This window comes from Staurois parvus, unplaced genomic scaffold, assembly GCF_062004578.1.
Source record: "Staurois parvus isolate SC_StPar_1 unplaced genomic scaffold, SC_StPar_1.0 ptg000719l, whole genome shotgun sequence".
NCBI classification, from domain to species: domain Eukaryota; kingdom Metazoa; phylum Chordata; class Amphibia; order Anura; family Ranidae; genus Staurois; species Staurois parvus.
Window position 1 is genome coordinate 3,599,692 of NW_028318515.1, and position 26,104 is coordinate 3,625,795.

Genomic DNA, 26,104 nt, shown 5'->3' on the forward strand with positions numbered 1-26,104 from the left:
AGAGCAACACCACAAATTTGATATATTTTTGTTCATGTTTTGATTTGGAATAGAATGTGTAGTGTTCCCAATGCATTTGTGTGTATGGAAATAAAAGCTGTTAGAAGGATTTTGAGCTTTATTCACTTTTTTCAACACACTGCTATTATTTTGAACACAACTGTGTATATATATATATATATATATATATATATATATATATATACATACATACATACATATACATATATACACACATATACACACACACACATATATACACACACACACACGGTGATTGAAAAGTAACTCTCTATTTTAAACTATAAATTTTTTTTATATGAAGTTACTTTTTTCTCAATTCTTTAATGTATGTTCCTTAATCTATGACAATTAAATCTGTATTGTTGTTTTTCTTTTCAGATTAATTATTTTGTTTTAAAATTCGAAGCCCCATAGAGATATCCAGACATTTAACTGTACAAGAGTGTGCCTAGTTAGCGGCACGCTACGAAGTTTGGAAATCAGTTGTTCAAGTGCAAAGATGGTGGAGGACCATCAAAGGAAAACATGCTCAGATCGATGCAAAGACCATCAAGAACTGTCATGCAAAATTCATGGCGACAGGCTCTGTAATGGATGCTCAAAAGAAGCGGTTGCCCTTCCAATGCCAGTGACCCGGAGGTAGTGAGAACAATTCAAGAAATGTTCACTCAGAGCCCAAATAAGTCCATTCGACAAGCAGCAAGGGAAAGTGGCCTCTCTTTTCACTGTGTATGAACTGTGCTCAAGAAGAATTTTAACTAAAACTCCATGTTATGTGTAATAAAAATTTACTTGTGAGCCAATGTTATGTGTGTTCTCCTCATATTTATTGTAAAAGTTGTAAAAATAATGATTAAAAAATAAATTATAAGATTTTTAAAATAAGGAGTTTCTTTTCAATCACCCTACATACATACATACATATACACACTGCATGTTGAAATGCATTTTTATTACAAAATATATGAAAAATATTTTTAAAAATACATTTCAAATATACTGTACTGCGTGTCTTTAAAAATACAAATCTACATTTTTGGCATGCATTTACAAATATATGTAAAATATATGTTAAAATTACTTTTTTTATATGTTAAAAAAATCTGAAGAATATATTTTTAAAAAATTATTTAAAATAATCCCCCTTTAAAATAATCACATTTTGTTGCTTTGCAGCCTGAAATGAAGACATAAGTTGCTCTGAGTATACATAGCTGGATAAAACAAAAACTATGTATAACATCAAAGTGAAAGATACAACACCAACATGTCAGAAAAAAAATAAAATAAAAAATAATCACTGAGTTGGAAAAAGGATCACCCCCTTGTGTCAGTATTTTGTTGAACCACCTTTTTGCTTTAAACTACAGCCTTTAGTCTGTTGGGATATGTCTCTAGTAATTTTGAACATCTACACTTTGCAATATTTGCCCACTTTTCTTTGCAGTGTGTTACTGTTACCCCTCAGTGCTACTGTCGCCCATCAGCAGAGTAACTGTCACCCATCAGAAGTGTACCTTTTGTCCATCAGTGCCCATCAGCAGTGTATCTGTCGCCCATCAGCAGTACACTGGTCACCAATAAGCGTCCATCAGCAGTGCACCTGTCGCACATTGCCCATCAGTGCCGCCATCAGCAGTGTACTCATCACACAGCTGCCCATCTCCAGAGTACCTGTCACACAGCCACCCATCAGCAGAGTACCTGCCACACAGCCACAATTAGTAAAGCACCCGTCACACAGCCCCCATCATCAGTCTACCTGCCCAATTATCACCAGAGCCAGCCATGTAAAAAAAATTTTACAATAGTGAGGAAGTTTCAAATCCTCATTAACCAATTCAATACCAGGCAATTTTACACCTTCCTGCCCAGGCCAGTTTTCAGGTTTCAGTGCTCTCACATTTTGAATGGCAATTGCGCGGTAATACAACATTGTACCCAAACTAAAATTTTATCATTTTCTTCACACAACTAGAGCTTTTAGAGGTGGTATTTAATCACCGCTGGGGTTTTTATTTTTTGCTAAATTAACAAAAAAAGACCAAAAATTTAAAAAAAAACACGTATTTTTCTTTGTTTCTGTTATAAAAGTTTTCAAATAATTGTTCTTCATAAATTTAGGCCAAGATGTATTCTGCTACATGTCTCTGCTGAAAATAACCCAAATTAGGATGTATTTTTTAGTTTGTAGGAAGGTTAGAGTTCACAAACTATGGTATAGATCTGAAAATTGATCAATCCTGAAGTACTGACAGCCAATCTAATTTGTTGAGGTCCAAGAATGTCAGAACAGTACAGATATCCCTCAAATGACCCTTTTTTGCAAAGTAGATGTACTTCATAACAGGCATGGCGAGTTTTTTGAAGTTGTATTTTTTTTGTCATAATTTTTCGGAAAATGAAAAAATTAAAAAAATTAGTTTCACTATTTTTTTTTTACATATTGTCACCAGTGCAATACAGCGTCATCATATAACTGGCATGGCGGTGATCAGGGACACTGACTGGTGACAGTATGAAAAAAAAAAATATATTTTTTTTTTTTTATTAATTTGTTTTTTTTTTTATTTTTTTTTTTCATATTTCACTATGACCAAAGTAGTACAATGTTACCATAGTAACATTGTACTACTTTGAGGAGGTGATCAGTATTTTTTTTTTTTTCTTACACAATTTGCTTATAGGAAAGAATTACTTTGCTACAAGCAAGCATTTACCTGAATGACATCAATTCATGCAGGGTTTTTTTTTTTTTTTTTTTTTTTTGTGCTTAGCTGTAATTTGGCCACAGCTAATCACATGACATGTGCATGTGATTAGCTGTGGCCATTCACAGCTAGACACTAGTATACAATGGATGGCATGAATGAAGTCATCCATTGTATATAACTGTCATGTGACCTGCTGTGATTGGGGGCCGATACTCAGATCTGTCATCGGCCGTGTCCGAGGTACAGGGCCGGTGACAGATCGCGCTGCTGCGCGGCTCTGCAGGAGCGCAATCTGCGCATGTGTGGGAGGACACCATATGGCGTCCACCCGGAACGCTGATGACAGTTGCCGGCCGCCATTCGGCCATAGGGAGGGCGGCAAAAGGTTAAGATGGATGAGAGCAGCGAGGAGCTCTTGCTGTCCAATTCGGCGCACAAACCCATTGCCAGTAGTGGATCAGTGACTGAATGAGAAGATAAAAGGGTCCCTCCTAAAAGAATAAGGTGCTCTGAAAACCAAGCAACCACCAGCAGCGTCACACACCCCAATGGTCAACGGCGCTAGGCCCCAGGATGAAAGGCCCAGTACCAGCACTGGAATATCACATCAGACCCAAAGAATCAGGGCCAAACATATCTCCCAGACACTCTTGCAAAACCATTATGGTTGCCCTCCAACTCAAGATCAGCAAATTTTCCCCCATTCACCGCACAGCCAGTTTGCTTCAGTTTATTGTGGACCAGACAAATCATTTTGCCCAACAATATATTGGAAACAACCCTAGTTCATCCTATGCCTGTCCCTTTGAAGGAAGACGTCTCACAGTGGAGTTCTAGTTGTTTTTGGGCCTCATCATTAACATAGGGCTTACAAAAAAAAAAAAAGGAGCGATTTGCTTACTAGTCCACCCACCACATGCCCATTTATTCTACTGTAATACCCAGGTCATGATATGAGATGATCATGTGCTTCCTTCATTTCAAAGACAATACCCAGTGCCCTCCCAAGATCATCCCAACTATGACAGAATATAAAAAATTTGGAAACTTCTTAACTTTTCTTTTTAAGAGAGATTTGCTAAACTTTATAGTCCTTGATCAAAACATCTGTGTGGACGAATCCCTTGTCCACTTCACTGGCTGGCTGGGGATCAAGCAATACATTCCAAGCAAAAGTGCCAGATATTACGTAAAGATTTACAAGCTTTGTGAAAGAGCCATGGGATATTTGTATGCGTTCCACATGTACTAAGGCAAATATTCCCAGCTCCAGCCCCGAGCGCCAAACCTACATCAGCACAAGTGGAAAAATTGTTTGAGACCTGGCATTTCCACTTTTCAAAAAAAATGTTATCACATCTACCTAGATAACTTCTATACAAGTCTGCCCCTTTTCTGCCACTTGTACCTTGAGAAAACCTTGGCCTGCGGTACCACCCGAGCAAACAGGAAGGGCATCCCACAAAGTTTAATGATCACCAGATTACAAAGGGGAGAATCAACAAGTCTGAGAGACAATGAAGTGCTGGTCGTGAAGTAGAAGGATAAAAGAGATGTTTACATCCTGTCCACTATCCTCAATGACACCTCGGTGGAAATTCCTGGAAGACATGGTCCCATCCAAAAGCCTCTCTGCATCCAGGACTATAATGTCTACATGGTGGGGTGGATTTCAATGATCAGATACTACAGCCTTATTTAGCTACAAGAAGATCTGTCAGGGCCTGGACTTGAACCTGGGACTTCTACTGTGTCAGGCAGTAACTCTACTCACTGAGCTACCTGGGATGCTGGACAACACTTTGCCTCATCTATTGGATAATCCTGCCTTGTTTGCTCTTGAACCTTGAACTCCTTGCTCCTCCCATGAACTTCCTATATAAGCCATGTCCTTGGACTTCCTCCTTGCCAGATTATTGTGCCTTTCCAGCCAATATCCTGCTACTGTTCCTGCTGCTGTCTACACCTCCGCTACTGACCTTTGGCTTGTTCCTGACCACGATTGATCTGCTACCATTTGTGACCGACCCTTGGCTTGTGACCGACTCTGCTTTCGTCTGATCCCTAACCTGTTGATCCGCTATTGGTTCCCAGTCTGCTCATTCCCTGGTGGGGTGATCCTGAGATCTGCGACCTGGTATTAACACGCAGCCCAATCCATCTCCACCATTAGGAGCTCTGGTGAATACCGGTTAATACTTAGACCCCGCACCTCAGGTGAGCCTGCGTCATTCCCAGGGGGATCCGCTGGTGTACCTATCCTGCTGGTTCCAGGTAAGCCTTTTACTGCTATAGCAACTGGTCTCTGAACCTGACCTTACACCGTGACAGAATAATCTGGCCCACACATGGAGGCCGCTATAGCAAATGCCATGGCTCCTGTCAGGCAGCAAATTTCAGAGCTACAAGAGTTTGGTGTTACCTACCAAAAGAAATTTGCTGAACTGCAAAGTGTAGTAGAGGGGCAACAGGAAGAGATCCATGCTCTGCAGACACGATTGCTGGACATGTGCTCCCGCGATGTTGCTAATACACGCATGCCTCTGCCACTCAAGTTCAATGGAGACCGCCGCCACTACAGGGGTTTCCTTAACCAATGCCGCATTTATTTCCAGATGCAACCTGCTGCATTTAATACTGAGAGGCAGAAGGTATTGTTTGTTATAAACCTCCTGACTGAGGAAGCCCTAGCTTGGGCCTCTCCCTATATAGAGCAAAACAATGCAATGTTAAACAGTTTTGCGACTTTTGTGACTGCAATGAACCAGGTCTTTGATGATCCCAACCGCTGCGCTACCGCTGAAGCAAAGCTGCATAGTTTGAGGCAGGGTAGACGCCCTGTTGCGGAGTATACAACTGAATTTCGACGCTGGATCTCAGACACCACCTGGAACCCAGCAGCGCAAAAGAGTCAGTTCCGGCAGGGGCTCTCTGAACAGGTGAAGGATGAGCTCGCCAGAGGAGAGACTCCTAACGATCTTGAGGAGTTCATCCAATTATGCATTCGGATTGACCAAAGACTGACAGAAAGAAGAAAGGAGAGATTGGGAAGTAATGGTGGCATGCGTTTTTCTGCTAATCAGTTCAGTCAGAAGGATTTAAACATTTCTTCAGATTATAACACACCTGAACCTATGCAAGTAGATACTGTAAAAAGATCAATTTCTACTCAAGAGAAGGAGAGAAGACGTTTGGAGAATTTATGTTTATACTGTGGGGACTCTGGGCATTACGCAGTCAATTGTCCTAATAAAGCCAAAAGAACAATTGCTGCGACTGATGTTATCCTGCCTGAACGCATAAATTCAATTACCCAGTCTATCTCCCCATTGATCGATGAAGAAAATAAAGTTGGTCCTAAACAGTCTCATTTTGTTGTCCCTATCAAACTTTTTACTGAGGGCCATGAAATTCCTTGTTCTGCTATGCTGGACTCTGGGGCTGGGGGAAACTTTATGGACATAGAGTTTGCCCACAATAATAATATTCTCAGGAGAAACAAATCTGCCCCTATTGATATGGAGACAGTTGATGGTTCACCTTTATCATCAGGACCAGTTACTCATGAAACAGTTCCTCTAGTACTCCAATTTCAGGCTGACCATTTTGAGACCATCAGCTTTCAGCTGATTACATCACCTAAATTTCCTGTCATCCTGGGCATCCCTTGGTTTACTACCCATAATCCCTTCATCAACTGGGGAGCACGGACCATAAATTTTACATCCCCCCATTGTGAGGAACATTGTAGGAAACCATGTGCTACAAGTTGTCTACCAATCAGGAAATCACAGGCTGATATGGTAACTACACAGTCATATGACAATCTGCCTCCACAATACCATGAGTTTCGAGACGTCTGTGATAAGAAAAATGCGGATCAACTACCTCCTCATCGTCCATATGATTGTCCCATTGAACTGCTTCCAGGAGCAGAAATACCATTCAGCCGCATTTTCAATTTATCAGAACCTGAGTTAAAGGTGCTAAGGGAGTGGCTTGATGAGAATTTGGAGAAGGGCTTTATCAGACCCTCACCATCTCCTGCAGGAGCAGCCCTGTTCTTTGTTGAGAAAAAGGACTCCACCTTGCGTCCATGCATTGATTTTAGGGGCTTGAATAAAATCACTGTTAAAAACCGTTACCCACTCCCTTTAATCGCAGAGATGTTGGAAAGACTCCGTTCTGCCAAAGTCTTCACAAAACTTGACTTACGGGGGGCATATAACCTGGTACGCATGCGTCAAGGCGACAAATGGAAGACTGCCTTTAGAACCAGATATGGACACTTTGAGTCCCTAGTTATGCCTTTTGGCCTATGTAATGCTCCCGCGACTTTTCAGCACTTCATAAATGATGTGTTTCGAGATTTGTTGGACCAGTTTGTTATTGCTTATCTGGACGATATCCTCATCTTTTCGGACAACCTGGTGGAGCATCGCAAGCATGTCTGCACTGTATTCAAAAGGTTAAGGATGAACCGACTCTACATCAAACTGGAGAAGTGTGAGTTTGAACGAGCCCAGATCCAGTTCTTGGGATATATCGTTTCTTCAGAAGGAGTGAGCATGGATCCTGAAAAGATCAAGGCAGTGGTGGATTGGACTGCCCCTGGAAACGTTAAGGAAATACAACAATTTATTGGATTTGCAAACTTTTACAGGAAATTCATAAGAAACTTCTCTAAGGTAATAGCACCAATTACACAGCTGACAAAGAAAGGAGTGCCCTTTGCATGGTCAACTGAGGCACAAACTGCTTTTAGTAAGCTAAAGACTCTCTTCACATCTGCACCAATATTGGTACATCCTGATCCTGAGCTACCTTTTATTGTGGAAGTGGATGCCTCAGACTCCGCCGTGGGAGCTATCATTTCTCAGCGACGAGGAGAAAAAATGCAGCTTCATCCCTGTGCTTATTTTTCTCGTTTGATGTCATCTGCTGAAAGGAATTATGACATTGGGAATAAGGAGTTGCTGGCAATTAGGGAAGCCTTTTCCGAATGGAGGCATCTGTTGGAAGGGGCTAAGCATCCTGTGACTGTCTTCACGGATCATAAAAATCTTGAATTCATCTGTTCTGCCAAGAGATTGTCTTCTAGACAAGCACGTTGGTCACTGTTCTTTTCCAGGTTCAATTTTATTATCTCATATCGACCTGGGTCAAGAAACGGAAAGGCTGATGCCTTATCACGAATGTCGTCTGGGCCTCTCCAGGAGAACACTTCTGAATGCACAATCCTGCCTCAAAAGAACTTTCTAGGGGCCACAAGTCCTAAGGCATTCTTGAATCTTCTTAAAGAGGGGTATGAGAATGACCCACTTCTCAATCATCCACCTACGCACAATAACCTGACTTATAAGAATGGCTTTTGGATTCAAGGACATCATCTTTATGTACCTGAATCTGTTCGGGTGGAAGCTCTCAAGTTGGTTCATGATTCCAAACTTGCTGGGCATTTTGGAGTCGCTAAGACCGAAGAACTATTATCACGTTCCTTTTGGTGGCCGGGGTACAAGAAAGATGTCAAACGCTATGTGACCTCATGCTTGACCTGTGCACGCAATAAGATTCCCCGAGCCTCCCCTTTGGGGTTGCTTCAGCCACTCCCTGTTCCATCAAGACCATGGGGGTCTATTTCTATGGATTTTGTGGTGGATTTACCTCCCTCAAAAGGAATGACCACCATTTTGGTAGTGGTTGACCGTCTCACTAAAATGGCCCATTTTGTTCCAGTTAAAGGGGTGCCCACTGCTGAACAGACTGCTGAATTGATGGTTCGAGAAATTTTTAAACTGCATGGAATCCCTGATGATGTGGTGTCTGACAGAGGTGTGCAGTTTACTTCGAAATTCTGGAGAAGTTTTTGCTCAGCCTTAGGTGTTACAATTAATCTGTCCTCTGCTTTTCATCCCCAGTCTAATGGTCAGACTGAGAGAACTAATCAAACAATGGAACAGTATCTTCGATGCTTTGTCACTTATCTTCAGGATGACTGGGTGGACTGTCTTCCCACTGCAGAGTTTGCATACAACAATTCTAAACATAGTTCCACCTCTCAAAGTCCTTTTTACTTAAACGCCGGTTACCATCCAGTTTTTATTCCTGATCACCCTATCACAACTCCAATCCCTGCTGTTACCGATAGACTAACTACATTGCAGGAGATTCAAGAGAAATTGATTGAGACTTTGAGGGAAGCTCAGGAGTATTACAAAAAGTCTGCAGACAAACACCGGAGAACACTTCCTACGTTTCATGTGGGTGAAAAAGTTTGGTTATCAACAAAGAATTTGAAGGTCCAGGTGCCATCTGCTAAGTTGGGTCAAAAGTTTGTGGGTCCTTTTCAGATTTCTGCCCAAATCAACCCAGTCACCTTTCGCTTACAGCTTCCGGATAGTATGAGGATTCACCCTGTTTTTCATATATCACTACTCAAACCGTTTCAGGAAAATCCTTTCCCTGGAAGAATTTTTTCACCTCCTCCACCTGTTGAGGTACAGGGTGAAGAAGAATTTGTGGTGGAGAAAATCCTTGATTCCAGGATCTTTAGGAATAAGTTACAGTATCTGGTTCAATGGGAAGGATATGGACCGGAAGAAAATTCTTGGGAGCCTGAGGAGAATGTTCATGCTCCTAGACTAACAAGAGAATTCCACCAGAGGTTTCCACGCAAGCCTAGTCCTAAGACGTCCAGAGGACGTCCTGGAAGGAGGGGAGTACTGTCAGGGCCTGGACTTGAACCTGGGACTTCTACTGTGTCAGGCAGTAACTCTACTCACTGAGCTACCTGGGATGCTGGACAACACTTTGCCTCATCTATTGGATAATCCTGCCTTGTGCCTTGTTTGCTCTTGAACCTTGAACTCCTTGCTCCTCCCATGAACTTCCTATATAAGCCATGTCCTTGGACTTCCTCCTTGCCAGATTATTGTGCCTTTCCAGCCAATATCCTGCTACTGTTCCTGCTGCTGTCTACACCTCCGCTACTGACCTTTGGCTTGTTCCTGACCACGATTGATCTGCTACCATTTGTGACCGACCCTTGGCTTGTGACCGACTCTGCTTTCGTCTGATCCCTAACCTGTTGATCCGCTATTGGTTCCCAGTCTGCTCATTCCCTGGTGGGGTGATCCTGAGATCTGCGACCTGGTATTAACACGCAGCCCAATCCATCTCCACCATTAGGAGCTCTGGTGAATACCGGTTAATACTTAGACCCCGCACCTCAGGTGAGCCTGCGTCATTCGCAGGGGGATCCGCTGGTGTACCTATCCTGCTGGTTCCAGGTAAGCCTTTTACTGCTATAGCAACTGGTCTCTGAACCTGACCTTACACCGTGACAGAATCCCATTTCTGGTATGAAAAAAGTTGCAATTTATTTTATTAATTTGGCCATTTATAAAGAGTTAGTCACCTACCACAAATCCACAAAAAGACCCACCACCTATCTCAAATGTATAGAAGAAATTGTCACTTCCCTTATCTATTGTACCTGCAAGGAAACCCCTCAGAAAACATTCACTCTGATTCTGTACGCAGACTTCATGAGCACCATTTCCCTGAGAACATTCCACCACATAAGCAGGTGAAGACACCAAAAAAAGATGTCCGGTATGCAGCAGAGGGGGAGTTAGAAAAGACAAAAGTTTTCATGGTCCCCAATGTCCCTCCCAACCAGGAATATGCATTGGAAACCGCTTCCGACGTTATCACACGTCACAAAAATATTAGCAGTACTTTAACAGCCTGCCATTTTCCCTTTTTCAATATCTGTGCTGATCATTTGCCTGCTGCCACAACCAACCATTCCACTGCCTTCCACCTTAACTGACTGTGGCCTGTTTATCGACTATGCTTCTGCCTGCAGTATGCATTGTTTATCAACCACATTTCTGCATTCTTCCTGCATTTACCTCGGCCTGTTAATCAACCGTTTCTTGCCTGCTGCTTGGACTGATCTTTTACCCTACTACTGTAGTGGGATTCAAGATAACACAGGGATCCTCAATATGCCAGGGGCTTCAGAGTAGAGTTCCGAGCAGAGAAAAACAGTTTTTGTCTAGGTTTTGTAATTCCTGAAACAGGGTCTGTTAGTCTGGAGACTTCGAAGAGATTGGATGGGATGAAGCCTCAACCCTGTGCCCAGCTCTTACCTGAGTGAGGCCTTAAGCCTGATGTCCTGCCTGTTGCCAGGGCCAATACTTTGGCTGTGTTGACCGTATCTCTACCTACTGCCTGTACTGACCCAGGACCTTATAAAGGCCATGTTTCTGCCTGCTGCCTGGACAAATAGTTTGGCTGTGCTGACCATCTCTCTGCCTGCTGCCTGTAATGACCCAGAACATTTTCTGGGCCATGTTCCTACCTGCTGCCTGGACAAATAATGAGGCTGTGCTGACCATATCTCTGCCTGCTGCCTGTAATGACCCAGGACTTTTTTTGGAAAATGTTCCAGCCTGCTGCCTGTACTGACCGTGCCACATTGATGGACCATATTCCAGCCTGCTGCCTGGACAATTCCTTTGACTGTTGCTGACCATGTCTCTGCCTGCTTCCTGGACCAATTGCTCTCCTCAAACTACAGGTGATCTTTTGCTTACCCTTTGTTCCACCTCCTATACTTCCTGGCCAGTGAACATAGCATTGTGCTATGAGGCAGCCACAAACCAGTAGGTTAGGCTTGCTTGGCTTTTAGGAACAGAAACTGCTGTAGGTGAAATTACAATATGCAATATTCACTGACCACTCTTACAGAAGCGACCATTACAGTACATAATTTTCTATACAGTGTTTGTTGATTTTGTTTGTTACACAGGTTGTAATGTTGGGTACATAATCTGTTCAGACATTGAAAAGGTCTTACATATATGTTATAACCATAATCAGGAGTAGCAGAATATTTTGGGATGTATTTCTTGGTATGTCCATGCGATTTGTTAGAAATATTTTACATTGACAACTTTGTGTTAAAAAATAAATTTTTTCTTTTTCTTTCCACATTTTCCAAAAACTTGTGGCAAAAAACTGAAATGTTTTAAAGACTCAATATGCCTCTTAAAAAATATGTTGTGGGGGTTTTCTTTGCGAAATGGGGTCATTTTGTGGGTATATCTCTTGTCCTCGTGCTGCAAGGACTCCAAAAATGTGATAGGTAGTGAGAAATTATTATTATTATTATACAGGATTTATATAGCACCAACAGTTTGCACAGCGCTTTACAAAATGAAGTTAGACATTACAGTTACAATTTTGTACAAGAGGAAACAGGGCCCTGCTTGTTAGAGCTTACATTTAAATGTGTAATTTATGCCCCTAACACGCTTGAAGGTGCTTGAGCCTCTGTATGTGGCCAGGCTGTGAAAAAATCTCACATGTGGTATCACCATACTCGGGACTAGTAGCAGAATGTATTTTGGGGTGTAATTCTTGGTATATACATGCTGTGTTAGAAATATCTTAAACATTTACAACATTGTAGGGGGAAAAAACATTTTTGGGGAAAATGTGGAAAGAAAATGAAATGTTCAAAGGACTCATTATGCCTCATAGCACATACATTGGGGATCAAACCAATTGCCAGTAACCCCTTGCAATTCCTATTTCCCAATATCCCTTCATCCATTAAATCTTATAAGAAAAGTGTTACCCCCTAACTGCTTAATTCAGCAAAATCTCTCATTCCATGCTTTTGGAATCGAACCACCTGTCCCTCTCTACTTGATTGGAAAAGAGGTGGATAATATTAAGAAAGTGGAATGTTCAGCACCCTGTTAAAAATCAGCATGATAAAATTTAAAGATATATGGGCGGGTTGGATGTATTGGGCCGAGATACCAGATACCTAAATATTATTTGCTGAATGTGCAACCAGACACCTAATACTCCCAAGGACCAATATTGCAGATCCTTTGATGTACTAAACCCCAGATTTTTCCTTTTAAGCTCAGTTTAGTTCTTGAGGTTGAGTTTGTTGTTCCACCTTTTTCCTCTAAGTCACATGGCCCCTGACACTGATACTTCATTATTGTTACCAAATTAGCAACATTGTCGGATATGTCACGGGATCTGATTTTTTTTTTTTTTTTTTTTTTTTTTTTGGTCAGGATACTAACAATTCACTTTTACTGTACCTTTAATGACACTGTTCAACAAATTTTTTATTTTTTGCCAGTTTTGGAAACAAAAGGATCCATTTCTTAATGAATTTCACATTCTGAGTTCAAATATAACAATGAAATTTGTCAACTGGCTCTAGTTTTTCTGTAAACGGAAAGTTTTCTACTATAGGCGTAATGACTACATAATGCACAATAATTATATAGATAGATGTCTTTCCACAAATATAAAGCAAGTGATATTGACTACATAAAGCCTAAATGGCATAATATATTGCATAGGATTACCAAGAAAAATTATAGCCATAAGCTAAGTTGAATCATTTTAATACTTAGGATTCTCACTAGTTTTGTCTTCAGTTTGCGTCGGTTTTGCTTCTCTTGGCATTTCTCTTGTATTCGAGGAAAGGGCTATCTCTTACCACTGCACGTGACTACACGCTTCAGGTTCTTCCTCACTTGACTCAACCACGAAGGATTCTGGTGCTTTAGGAATTGGTAGCCCCTCTCCATGAGGAACTGGACGTATTGCCGATGGAATATTTGGATAGTGCACAGATAACTTTTTCTTCTTATTTAGCCCTTTTACAATTGGAGGCACCATACAAAAGTAACAATTACTAACATGATCTGTTGGCTCTCTCCAAATCATTGGCACAGCGAAAGGCATAGATGCCTTTTTTCCATTCAACCATTGCTCCAGTGCCGTCCCACAAGAATTGCAGCATATATGTGGTGCCCAGCTCTTGTCCTGGTCTCCTATCTTGCAGCCAAAATACAAGTTGTAGGCTTTCTTAATCATTCCTGTTATCCTCCTTTTTTGTGAGATAAAAGTTATTTCACTGCAGATATAGCAGAAATTATCTGCTTTATTCACACAAGTTCGAGGCATTACTGAGTAGCCTATATAAGCATAAAACGAAATGTAAAGACGCTGTCGAACTACAATCAGCTACAGATACTGCAGCTTTTATGCAGTGAAGTGATGCAATTAAAGGCTAATATTGCATCATCTCAGTATACATGCAATTTTCTATTGGTCACCAGTATCAATTGCGCAATATGCAGCTGAAGTTGCATCATAATTTTGAATGGCTTACGTCATTAGATGGGTGAATATATCATGGAAACTAGAGCCAATCAACAATTTTTAGGGTCATTTTTTGTTTTCAGCACCCCAAAATTATGTAAGATTAGCTAATTTTATGCCCAAAACTTTTTACCTGTTGAACAGTGTGATCAGAAGACTTGCTTGATGTTTATCAGCCTGCAATATGTGCTATGATGGCCTTCTGTTTCCAACTGTCTGCAATCCACCGATTAAGCATGTGACTTTTGCAATAACACAGGTCTGCTACTGAAAAGCTGTTTGATTATTTTCATCTAATTTCCATGTATTATGGTGTGCTGAAAACAAATAAAATATTGAAAAAACTCCTAGAAATCATGATTTGTCACAAAATGCAAAATTGTCTTCAAATTTTTGATATTTTTTTTATATTATGGGTTTTTAACCATTAGCCGCCCGGCCAATGGCCGTTTGGCGGCTTCAAATGTGTCCCTGCATTCCAGGTGCACGCCATTTGGCGTGCTCCCGCACATGCACCGTTTGCGCTAATGCAGAGCGGCGCAGCAGTGCGATCTGTCACCGCCCGTGCACCTCGGACACGGCCGATGACAGATCCGAGTACCGGCTCCCGTTGCTGGTACCATGTGACCTGCTGTGACCAATCACAGCAAGTCACATGACAGTTGTATACAATGGATGGCTTCATTCATGATGCCATCCATTGTATACTAGTGCCTAGCTGTGAATGGCCACAGCTAATCACATGCACGTCATGTGAGTAGCTGTGACCAAATCACAGCTAAGCACAAAAAAAAAAAAAAAAAAAAAAAGCTGAATGAATCGATTTCATTCAGGTAAATGCTTGCTTATAGCAAAGTAATTCTTTGCTATAAGCAAATTGTGTAAAAAAAAAAATACTGATCACTTCCCCAAAGTAGTATAATGTTACTATGGTAACATTGTAATACTTTCGTCATAGAAAATATGAAAAAAAATATATATATATATATTTTTTTTTTTTTTTCATACTGTCACCAGTCAGTGTCCCTGTTCACCGCCATGCCAGTTATATGATGACGCTGTACTGCACTGGTGACAGTATGTAAAAAAAAAATAGTGAAAATAATTTTTTTAATTTTTTCATTTTCCGAAAAATTATGACAAAAAAATACAACTTCAAAAAACTCGCCATGCCTCTTATGCAGTACGTCGGACTGTCTACTCTGCAAAAAGGGGTCATTTGGGGATATCTGTACTATTCTGACATTCTTGGACCTCAAGAAATTAGATTTGGCTGTCAGTACTTCAGGATTGATCAATAATCAGATCTATACCATAGTTTGTGAACTCTATAACTTTCCTACAAACTAAAAAATACATCCTAATTTGGGTTATTTTCACCATAGACATGTAGCAGAATACATCTCGGCCTAAAGTTATGAAGAACAATTATTTATTTGTAAACTTTTATAACAGAAACAAAGAAAAATGTTTTTTTTTCAAAATTTTTGGTCTTTTTTTGTTAATTTAGCAAAAAATAAAAACCCCAGCGGTGATTAAATACCACCAAAAGAAAGCTCTAGTTGTGTGAAGAAAATGATAAAATTTTAATTTGGGTACAATGTTGTATGACCGTGCAATTGTCATTCAAAGTGTGAGAGCGCTGAAACCTGAAAAATGGCCTGGGCAGGAAGGTGTAAAATTGCACGGTATTGAAACGGTTAACCAAAATTAAAGTCCAAATTACTATTAATTAATTCACATAAGTGCATTTAAGATATAGAATGCCAAAAAACCTTAAAGGGGATGTACGAGTTATGTAAAAAAAAAAAAAAAAAAAAAAAAAAAAAAATATAGCACTGTAAATCTGCTGGTCAACACCACCACTCCTACTGGTATCTACAGCCACCACCGCAGAGAGAGGGAAGCAGCAACCACTCCCACTGTTACCTACCGAGTGTAGGAAGCCACCTCCACCGGCACTGAGAGGGGAAGCCACCACCACCAGAACGGCTCCCCTGCTACACAGCTGCCACCGCACAGCCCCGAACCCCGTCCAATCCGGCAGAGGTGAGGCCGCTACGCGGCCTACAGCACCCATGGACGCCGGGCCCTACTGCACCTACCGATGTCAGCCTACATGCGCTGGGCCCTACAGCACCCACAGACTGCTGCGACTAGCCAGCAGTGGACCCAGTTGCCCACCACACTCCCTCTCCTCCCACAGATGAACCCGACCTACGAGACCAGACTCTGCCTCCGCCACTGTGCGACAGACTCTCCGCATCTATACGCCCTGATGTGAAACCTCTCACCTCCCTCAATTGGCCAGCATCCCGCTCACCCTACTAATATGTCACCTGTACTCCTCCTCCTCGTACTCCTCTCCTCCATTCCCAAAATCTCCTCCCTCTACTCCCCCAAAACAACTTTACATCAGACCCTCACTACTTCCATCTCCCCACTACGGCTCTCACCACCTCCTCCTGATACGCCACTCTCGCACCGACACACACGCCACCACTAACAGACCCACATGCTCTTGCACATCCCGCTCCCATGCCACCTTTCTCACCCTTCTTCTCCTAGCCGCCGGGGATATCTCCCCGAACCCTGGCCCCTCACTACCTCACTCACCCACTAGGCACCCTCCTACTCCCACAAACTGCCGAAACCCCCTCAACCTTATACCTGTCCCCCTCCTCCCGGCATCCACCCCTCCACTCTCAGTTGCACTCCTGAACGCCAGATCGGTTTGCAACAAGCTCACCGCCATCCATAACCTCTTTATCTTCCACTCCCTCAACCTCCTAGCAGTCACCAAAACCTGGATCCAAGCCACTGACTCCACCTCCCATGCGGCACTCTCCTATGGAGGTCTCATCTGGTCCCATTCACCCAGACCGAGCGGTCGTAGAGGTGATGGGGTTGGCATGCTCTTGTCACTGCTGAGCACCTTCCAGGTCCTCCCAAACCCCCCCTCTCTATCCTTCTCCTCCTTTGAGGCCCACTGCATCCGGCTTTTCTCTCCCACCCCTCTGAGGATTGCAGTAATCTATCGGCCTCCTGGACTCGTATCCCACTTCCTTGACGACTTTTCCGCCTGGCTACCCTTCTTCCTCTCCTCTGAGCTACCCACCATCATCCTTGGAGACTTCAATATCCCTATCAATGTCAACAACCCAGCTACATCCCAACTCCTCCACTTAACCTCTTCTTTTGCACTCACACAGTGCACACAGTCCCCCATCCACACCGACGGGAACACCCTGGACCTCTCTCTGACCACAACCTCATTACGTTTTCCGTCTCCCCGTCCTCTAACACCTCCCCCCCCCCCCAAAGTCAAACCATCACCAGCCATAACCTCCGCAACCTGAACCCAGTCCCTCTCCACTCTGCAGCTGACCGTCTGCAGAGTATCCTTCCACTGTTATGCCCTGACTTGGCCACTACTGCGTATAACGACTGTCAGCTGCCTTAGACTCCTTAGCACCCCTAACCACACGTAGCATTAGTCCCCGACCGCTTCAACCCTGGCAGAACGTTCACACTAAAAATCTTAAACGATGCAGTCGTGCGCTAGAGCGATTATGGCGCAAAACCAGATCCCCTCGAGCGTTCTCCCTCTACAAATTCGCCTTCCTCACCTACAACTCCTCCCTCCACGTCGCCAAACAAGCCTACTTCGTAACCTTCATCAACACCCTCTCCACCTGTCCTCGCCGGCCTTACTCACCGCCCACGAGATTGCCAATCACTTCCAAAATAAGATCGACGCAATCCGCAAGGACATCGCCAACGCCCAATCTACCTCCCCACCTAGCCTCCCTCCCACTATAACCCCATCAACTCTCCCCTCCTCTGACCTCGCAACTGCCCTGCCCCCCACCACACCTAACACCCTGCACACTATAACCTCCCCAACACTCCGCTCCTTCAGCCTTGCTACCACTGAGGAGGTCACTAAGGTCTTCTCAGAAGCCCGCCTCACCACTTGCCTCCTTTACCCTGTCCCCACACAACTCCTCCAGTCACCCTCCTCCATCCTACACTCCCTCACCCACATCTTCAATCTCTCCCTCTCTACTGGCACATTCCCCTCCCCCCTAAAGCACGCGCACATCACCCCCATACTCAAAAAACCCTCCCTGGACCCCACCGACCTGAACAACCTTAGACCCATCTCCCTGCTGTCATTTACATCCAAGCTCCTTGAGCACTTAGTCTACAATCGCCTAAGCTCCCACCTCACTGACAACAACCTCCTCGATCCACTACAGTCTGGCTTCTGTCCCCTACACTCCACCGAAACCGCCCTACTCAAAATCACTAATGACCTGCTAACAGCCAAAGTTAATGGCCACTACTCAGTCCTCTTACTTCTCGACCTTTCCGCAGCCTTCGACACAGTTGACCACCCCCTCCTCAATAAACTACACTCCCTTGGCATCAAAGCCTCCGCTCTCTCCTGGGTCTCTTCCTATCTATTCCAATGCTCCTTCAGCGTTACCTATAACGCTACCACCTCCCCCTCTCTGTTGGGGTCCCCCAAGGCTCTGTCCTCGAGCCCCTTCTCCATCTACACCTCCTCCCTTGGCAAACTGATACACTCCCACGGCTTCAACTATCACCTCTATGCCGATGACATGCAAATTTACCTCTCCACCCCTCACCTCACCCCTTCAGTCTCCGCCCGTATCGCCCACCTACTGAACGACATATCAGACTGAATGTTGCTCCATTTCCTCAAATTGAACCTTTCCAAAACCGAGCTCCTAATTTTCCTCCCAGCCCGCGCCCCCCTCCCATCCTCTCCATCACGACCAACGACGCCACCATCAGTCCCACCCCGCAAGCCAATGTCCTAGGTGTCACTCTAGACTTAAACCTGTCCTTCCAACCCCATGTCCAATCGTTGGCAAACTCATGCAGACTCCACCTCCGCAACATCTCCAAAATACATACGTTCCTAACCCCAGACACTACTAAACAACTCGTTCACTCCCTTATTATCTCACGGCTGGACTACTGCAACTCCCTTCTCACCGGCCTATCCCAACACAGACTATCCCCGCTTCAGTCTATCCTGAACTCAGTGTCCAGACTCATCCACCTTACCAACCGCTCCGCTTCTGCCACCCCCCTCCACTTGCTTCCGATTGCCCAACGCATTAAATTCAAAATACTAACACTGACGTACAAAGCCATTCATAACGCTGCCCCAAACTACCTCACCGACCTGATGCCAAAATACCACCCAACCCGTACTCTTCGCTCCTCACAAGACCTCCTACTTTCATAGCTCCCTGGTCTCCTCCTCCCACGCCCGACTGCAGGACTTCTCCAGGACTTCCCCCATCCTCTGGAACTCACTAACCCAATCCATCAGACTGTCACCTACCCTCCTCACCTTTAGGCGCACCCTGAAAACACATCTCTTCAGGGAAGCCTACCCCACCCTCACTTAACAGCCGATCTCCTCCACTCCATCCACCACAGCCACTTCTTCCTGTACCACTATCCCCTCCCTCGTAGATTGTAAGCTCCAAAGAGCAGGGCCCTCGAACCCCTCGTGGATTGTTTTGTTACTGTATTGTCTCATGTTCTGTCCCCCACTATAATGTACAGAGCTGAGCAAACCTTTTGGTGCTATATAAATACTGCATAATAATAATAATAATAATATATATATATAAGCTAAGCAAGTTTTAGGGGAAAAAAAAATCTAATTTCCTAATTTCCCTAGTTCTCTTCTGGTCCTTTGTTGTTATTTGCAGGTAAACAATCTCTGCCCCCCCCCCCCCCCCTGCAAAGGGGGTGAATACAAGTGCTGCTCTGAGTGACATGTCTGACTACTGGGATACTCAGCAGCATGCTGTATGTGTAAGCCTCAGCCCTGAGTCTGTGCTTCTAATGGTAGAAGGGGTTAATCTTTCCTGAAGAATCCAGTGGGTGGGATACCAAATAGTAAAAAATAGGTTTAGAGGATCAAATATAAAATTACTGTATCACCCAATATATGGCTGATGTAAGCGGTAGTTCCCTGGATCAACACGGCAGTACCTTTGAAGGATATTTTTATTTTTTACTACCCATGGCACAGGTGGTGAGTGGACTGTTACAAGATTAACGAAGAAGGCTTCTTGTTACTTATACTATATATACATCAGAGTGAGAGTACCCAGAGTGACTATCCTCATATTATTTGTCTTATTTCAGGATGGGGAAATGCAAGGCATACAACATATATTGCAACAGACGGAAGATACATTGGGCCTCATTCTATTTCAAATATTAAAGTGGTTTGCAGTCCACATGTTGTGGTGAAGAAACCATATAAAGCAGGCCTCTGCTATTTGTATTCATCTCTCCATCAAGACATCAACAGGGACTCTTTCATCTTTAAGAATCTTTGCAATTATTTGCGTCTACCATGGGTAGATGGGCCCCAACCACATGTGCTTTTATAGGGTTGTACTGCATGAATCCATAATTATATTGCTGGGGTTTATCCCCCCTTTTTTTCATTCAATTTTTTTTACCCACATTGCCTTTTATAGGCTTAGGGTTATGCTTCTCTCCAAGTGGTAGCTGTATTTGCTTATATGCATAGCATGTGATATTATATACCTATGGTACAATTTTTCGAAACACACCTCCTACAGGGAGTGGAACCAATGTGCGGTGCTGCAAATGCTCTAGACTATGGTTGTTATAGCCTTTGCAGCACATATATATCCAGACCGGTCTTGGTGTGATTTTAAATGGTTTTAGGTCTGTGTATTGTCTCATACTGAGGTGATGGTAAACCAGGGCGATTGCCCGATTGTCAATAATTAATGTGTAATAAAGCATAATTTTTGGAAATTTTTCTGAGTATCGCATTCTGTCCATAATGTAGCCGCTTTCTTGTGAATCTCTTTTCACAAATCTCTTTTATGGGATACCAAATACCCTTGTTTTCTGTGTCTATGGGACAGTAGAGACCAACAAAATCACTGGACCAAGAAGAGTTGGCAGCCGAGGGTGCTAACAGTCAGTGAAAAAAAATGTCCTCCGAGAAACTTTGGTACCCTCCCATAAAGTTCTTCTACCACCTCTCCACATAAAATTGGGATTGATGAAGCAATTCGTAAAATCACTTCCAAGAGATGGAGAATGCTTCAAATACTTAGTCACCAAGTTTCCAGGCCTGTCGGAGGCAAAATTGAAGGAAGGTGTGTTAGTCGGGCCAGACATTAGAAGGCTTATAGTTGATCAAGAGTTTGTCAATACCATGACGGATCCTCAAAAAGGGTGGATTGCATTTAAAGAAGTTGTACAGAAATTTTTAGGCAATAACAAAGATCCTCACTCCAAAAAGATTGGACGAATGCTGAAAGCATTTCAAGCTTTACGTTGACTGATGAGTTTGAAAGTGCATTTCCTCCAGTCCCACCTTGACTACTTTCCTGAAAATTTGCGAGCTGTGAGTGAGGAACAAGGTGAACGATTCCACCACGACATTAAAGAGATGGAAAGGAGATACCAGGGAAAATGGAGCATTACAATGATGGCAGACTACTGTTGAATGCTTCAGACAGACATTCCAGATGCTACTACAAGCGTAAATGCACTAAGAGGAGCTTCACAGGGAAGACGAATCAAGTTTAATGTGTGTAGGTGAGCTCATTTCAGTTCAAAAGAGGATTTTCATGAAAAAAAACATTGTAATAAAACTTTAATTTTATAAGTTTATTTTGAGGTATTGCCTTATTTATTATTATACAGTATTTATATAGTGCCAAATGGTTTGCTCAACGCTGTGCATTATAGTGGGGGACAGTACATGAGACAATTATTTAACATAGTTACCTAAATTGTCAGGAAACGCAATGTCCTATGACAAAATGGAGGTCATTTTCAGATTCAGCGCACCAAAAAACAAAGATTATGTGGAATAACCAAAACAGCTCTTGGAAAAAAAAATTTTCGCAGACCTGTGTAATTTATGATTTTCCTTTGTATTGTAAAGCTTTAATAAAACATGAGTATTTTAAATAAAAAAAAAAAAAAAAATATGAATATACGTTGAGGTGTTTGGGGATCATTTGGTAAGCATTTCCACTGTCCTGGTGCTCCAGGCCTTTCAAAAATGTGATAGGTAGTCAGAAAATTAAAAGTGTAATTTATACCCCTGAAGGTGCTACTTGGATGTTGGGCCTCTACATGGCCAGGCTGTGAAAAAGTCTCACACGTGGTATCACCATACGCAGGACAAGTAGCAATATTTATTTTGGGGTGTAATTGTAAGTATGACTATGCCATGAATAATAAATAACTTAATATGACAATTGTGTAAAAAAAAAAAAAAAAAGCTCACAATCCCCTCTTACTAAAATACCTTGGACTGTCTACTTTGCAAAAAAAAGGGTAATTTGGGGGGGTATTTGTATTGTCCTCACATTTAAGAGCCTCAAGAGTAAGAGCCTAAGTACATTAGGATTGATACATTTTTACTGCTACGTAGCATAGTTCGTGGGCGGAAAAAAAAAACTTTCAGACTAAATATACACTAATTTGGGTTGTTTTTACCAGAGATACGTAGCAGTATAAAATTTGCCCTAAATTTATGAAGAAAATAAATCGCAAACATAAAAACAAACCTAGTTGTGATTAAATACCACCAAAAGAAGGCTATGTTTCGTGGTAAAAAATGTATTTGAATGAGACTATACACAAGGTATGAGAGCACTGAAAGCTGAAAATTGGTTTGGATAGGAAGGGGTGCCCAGTATTGAAGTGGTTAAGGATTGTGTTTATGAAAGACTTTACATGTTCTGTCAAAAGTTCATTGTGATCATTCAATGATATTGAGAAACTCACAATTTCTTACCATGATATGGATTGGTTCATTTACATAAAAAAAACAAAACAAAAAAAGGAAACTAAAACAAGCGCAAACACTAGGCATTGTTACAAAGTCAGAATTTTATAATTATAAATTTCTCTGAATTGTTTATATTCTATTTAGACCATGATATTAATACAGATGCGAATAAAAATTACAAAAACAGAAGGGTTGTGAGAAATGTATAACACCTTTACAAATACAACAGTTTAAAGGAGACTGTTTTGTGTTCTAGAACGGTTTCCAGCAATGCTGACAGTAGAAGGTGACAGCATGCTAGCACTTGTAGATTGCCTTTCCAGAAGTGTGAAGATTACACAGGTTTCTTTGGTAGACAAGAAGCATATACAACCATGTTGGTCAATATTGATCTGAACTAGAAAATATTTATTTTGATCTGAACTAGAAAATATTGATTTTGTACATGAACAGCTATAAAAGGGTAGCAAAAACCCTGGTGTGATTTGAATAGTTACATTTTATAAACAAAGTGGGGAGACAGTTTACTCCATAAAATCTATTTGTAAACACAATATTTTCAGTCATCACATATACACGTTTGAATTACAGCGATATAATTTACAGCACCTACAATTTACAAAAATTACTTTCAGAAAGATATTAAAAAAGGCACCAGGACTCAATTTAGTTATGAGCACAGTAGTTGACTGCTGACATGGTACAGTGTATACAACACAGAAAAAAGGGGGGAAAAAAACAAAAACAAAAACAAAACAGTTGAGATAATTTGAATCCAGGTCAAAGTTGTTTTTTCACCCTTGAGTAGACATTGGCGGTTTGAAACATCTAGCAGGAAAAAAAGAACTCTTGAGTTCTATAAACCATTAGAGACAAAAAAAAAAAAACCAAAAAAAAAAAAACCACACAAACAGTGAGATAAAGCTGTAGGAGATTAGGGAATCTTGCAAAGAAAATTACATCTCCAAAGCCTTGATTATAGTCATGCTCAAAATTCTATTCCTTCCGGCTGCTTGTCCTCGACACTGATGTCTTGTGATGCAAGGCATAAGTGGGAAGCATTATACCGTTTCATACTGCTAGGCAAGAAAAGATGAGTGATCAAGGCAGTGGCGTGGAGCTTTATAGAAACAAAAAGGGGATTTTCAGATGATGGTTTCAAAAGGTGAATTTAATTTTGCAATCAATGCATTGTTTATGCCAAACCCCTAACCAATGACGTCACTGGAAGGTTAGCACCCATACACAACTATGGCAAACGTATTTCATAAAGGTATGTACATCAGGTACAGCTTAAGGATTTTGGCACATTTATCACCCTGAGTTGTATACTTCAGAATTATTGCTTAAGAAAATCGGATTAAAAAAAAAAAAAAAAAAGGAGCGGTCTCATAAGGAAATACATTAAAATGAAACCATTTACTGGATTTTATACCAACACCATAAGGGAAAAAAAAAAAAAAAAGAAAGAAAATGAAAGGAATTAAAAGAAAAGAAAAAAAAGAAAGCATTGACAGACAATATGGGACAGAAGGAATGAGCCTACAGAACAAGCTTTAAGTGCCTAGAAAACTTCGTAAACATGACACAAAAGATCAGTGTTTATTTCTTCCACTCCAGTTAACACTTAGTAAAGGGCAAAGGCTAAATATCAAGTTATGGTGCAGTAAGTGTGCTTTGCTAGAAGATTCTGCATCATAGCCCACTCAGGCATTTTAGCCTATGGCTCCTGCAATAAATTAATCATTTAAAATACTTCAAGTGGTTTATTAAATAAGTCTTATCCTACAATGTGCTGCAAGATGACACTTTCCAGCATTGCAGGGCTGGTCTTTCCATAGCTTAAAGCCCAAATGATACTGGGATCCATTTATAAGTGCTTTCACCAAAGGATTCACACATCTTTTACTAGAGTCACATTAAATTTAGAAATGTGCATCTTGGGTGAAAGTTGTGTGAATCATTGAAATCACTGATAAATCACTTAATACTATAAATGTGGAATGTTCTGCAACACTGTAAACTGGATAATACCCTTTAAAACAATGCAACTTTGGTCATTTTAGGTATCTCAGTATTACATAATGCACATATTTGAGTGGCTTTAATTGTACTAGCTTGGCCCTACAACTTTTTTTTTTTTTTTTTAATGGCTTTAATTATACTGCAGTATACTGAAGCATAGATGAACAAAGATTACTGTGGATTCCATTAACGTCACTGAAAGTCAATGCACAGGAAACAATTTTATCTGCACATTTCCAATGCCAAAACAAGTACTAGACTGTAATCATATATACCTGGGATGCTTAAATACATTTAAATGAAGAACTGTGCTTTAAATTGTGAACCCTCCCCTCTGGAAGTAGAAGAACCCTGAAAGACACTAGCAACCACACACTACAATAGCTGGTTGTACCCAAGTATATCATCCCATTGTGGAGAACATTATTCTAGTTTCGTAGTGTTCTAGCTTCTCGTGTGTGAATGGCATTTACAGTGTCATCCAAAGTCAGTCTCAAAACACAGATTCTTCAGGCACTGTGGTGGGGTTTTGCTTTTCCTCTTTTAAGAGATTTAAAAGTGCTTTTCTGCAGACACCTCATCCCCCTTATCCAGCGGCAACTGGAACCCAGCAGGTAGCTTAAGTGATTAAAAGATGTCTCCGCAAGAGGGGACTCCTAAAAAGATCCATTAAAGTTGGCAAGGCGATATATCAGGTTTGAGGTGAAAGATCTGGCTCTTCAAGAAGTTTTGCAGCTTCAGTATCTTGATCCGATTTGGTTGTTTCACCTGGATCTTGCAAGATATTTTCCGGTTTCTAATTAAAGAAAGAAAAAAAAAAAAAAAAAAAACCAAAAAACCACACGTGAGCAATAAAAAGGACACAGAATATCCAAGCGCAGCTACAACCACAATTTTTTTTGCTAGGATTTTAATGTCAGACTGAAACAGTGAAATAGGGTGATAAGAATTGGGGTCTTTAGGGGATTTTCCCAGCTTCAGGAGTAACACAGTGAGGGCTTTAGTCAGAGGTAGACAGTCACTGACAGTTTAAGGCAGCATTAAAAATTAACATGTGGACAAATTACCTCTGCATGTTTGTATACCTCCAATGGAAACCCATCCTCCCCAGGCCCTTAAAGGAAGCGGTCAGTGCACTCCCTACCTATAAACTCTTCCATAGTGATAGAGGGGTCTAAATGTGCCGTTGTGAATTAGACAGTTGCAGGACATTTTTTAGTTTTGGGTATATTGGGAAGGATTGATTCTCTGCCAGGTCTATGGCTCTGTTGATATTTTCCCT

General features: G+C 41.8%; 1 protein-coding gene across 3 annotated transcripts in view; it reads right to left on the reverse strand.

The window, feature by feature from the left end:
• Positions 1-22,880: 22,880 nt before the first annotated feature.
• SCARB1 (scavenger receptor class B member 1) overlaps positions 22,881-26,104 on the reverse strand; it is a 140,515-nt gene continuing 137,291 nt past the window's right edge. For all 3 annotated transcript variants that reach the window (XM_089653710.1, XM_089653708.1, XM_089653709.1), the window contains one exon: positions 22,881-25,618. In XM_089653710.1, coding sequence (XP_089509836.1) covers positions 25,514-25,618 — 105 coding nt within the window. In that variant the 3' untranslated portion in view covers positions 22,881-25,513. The remainder of the gene's footprint in view (positions 25,619-26,104) is intronic.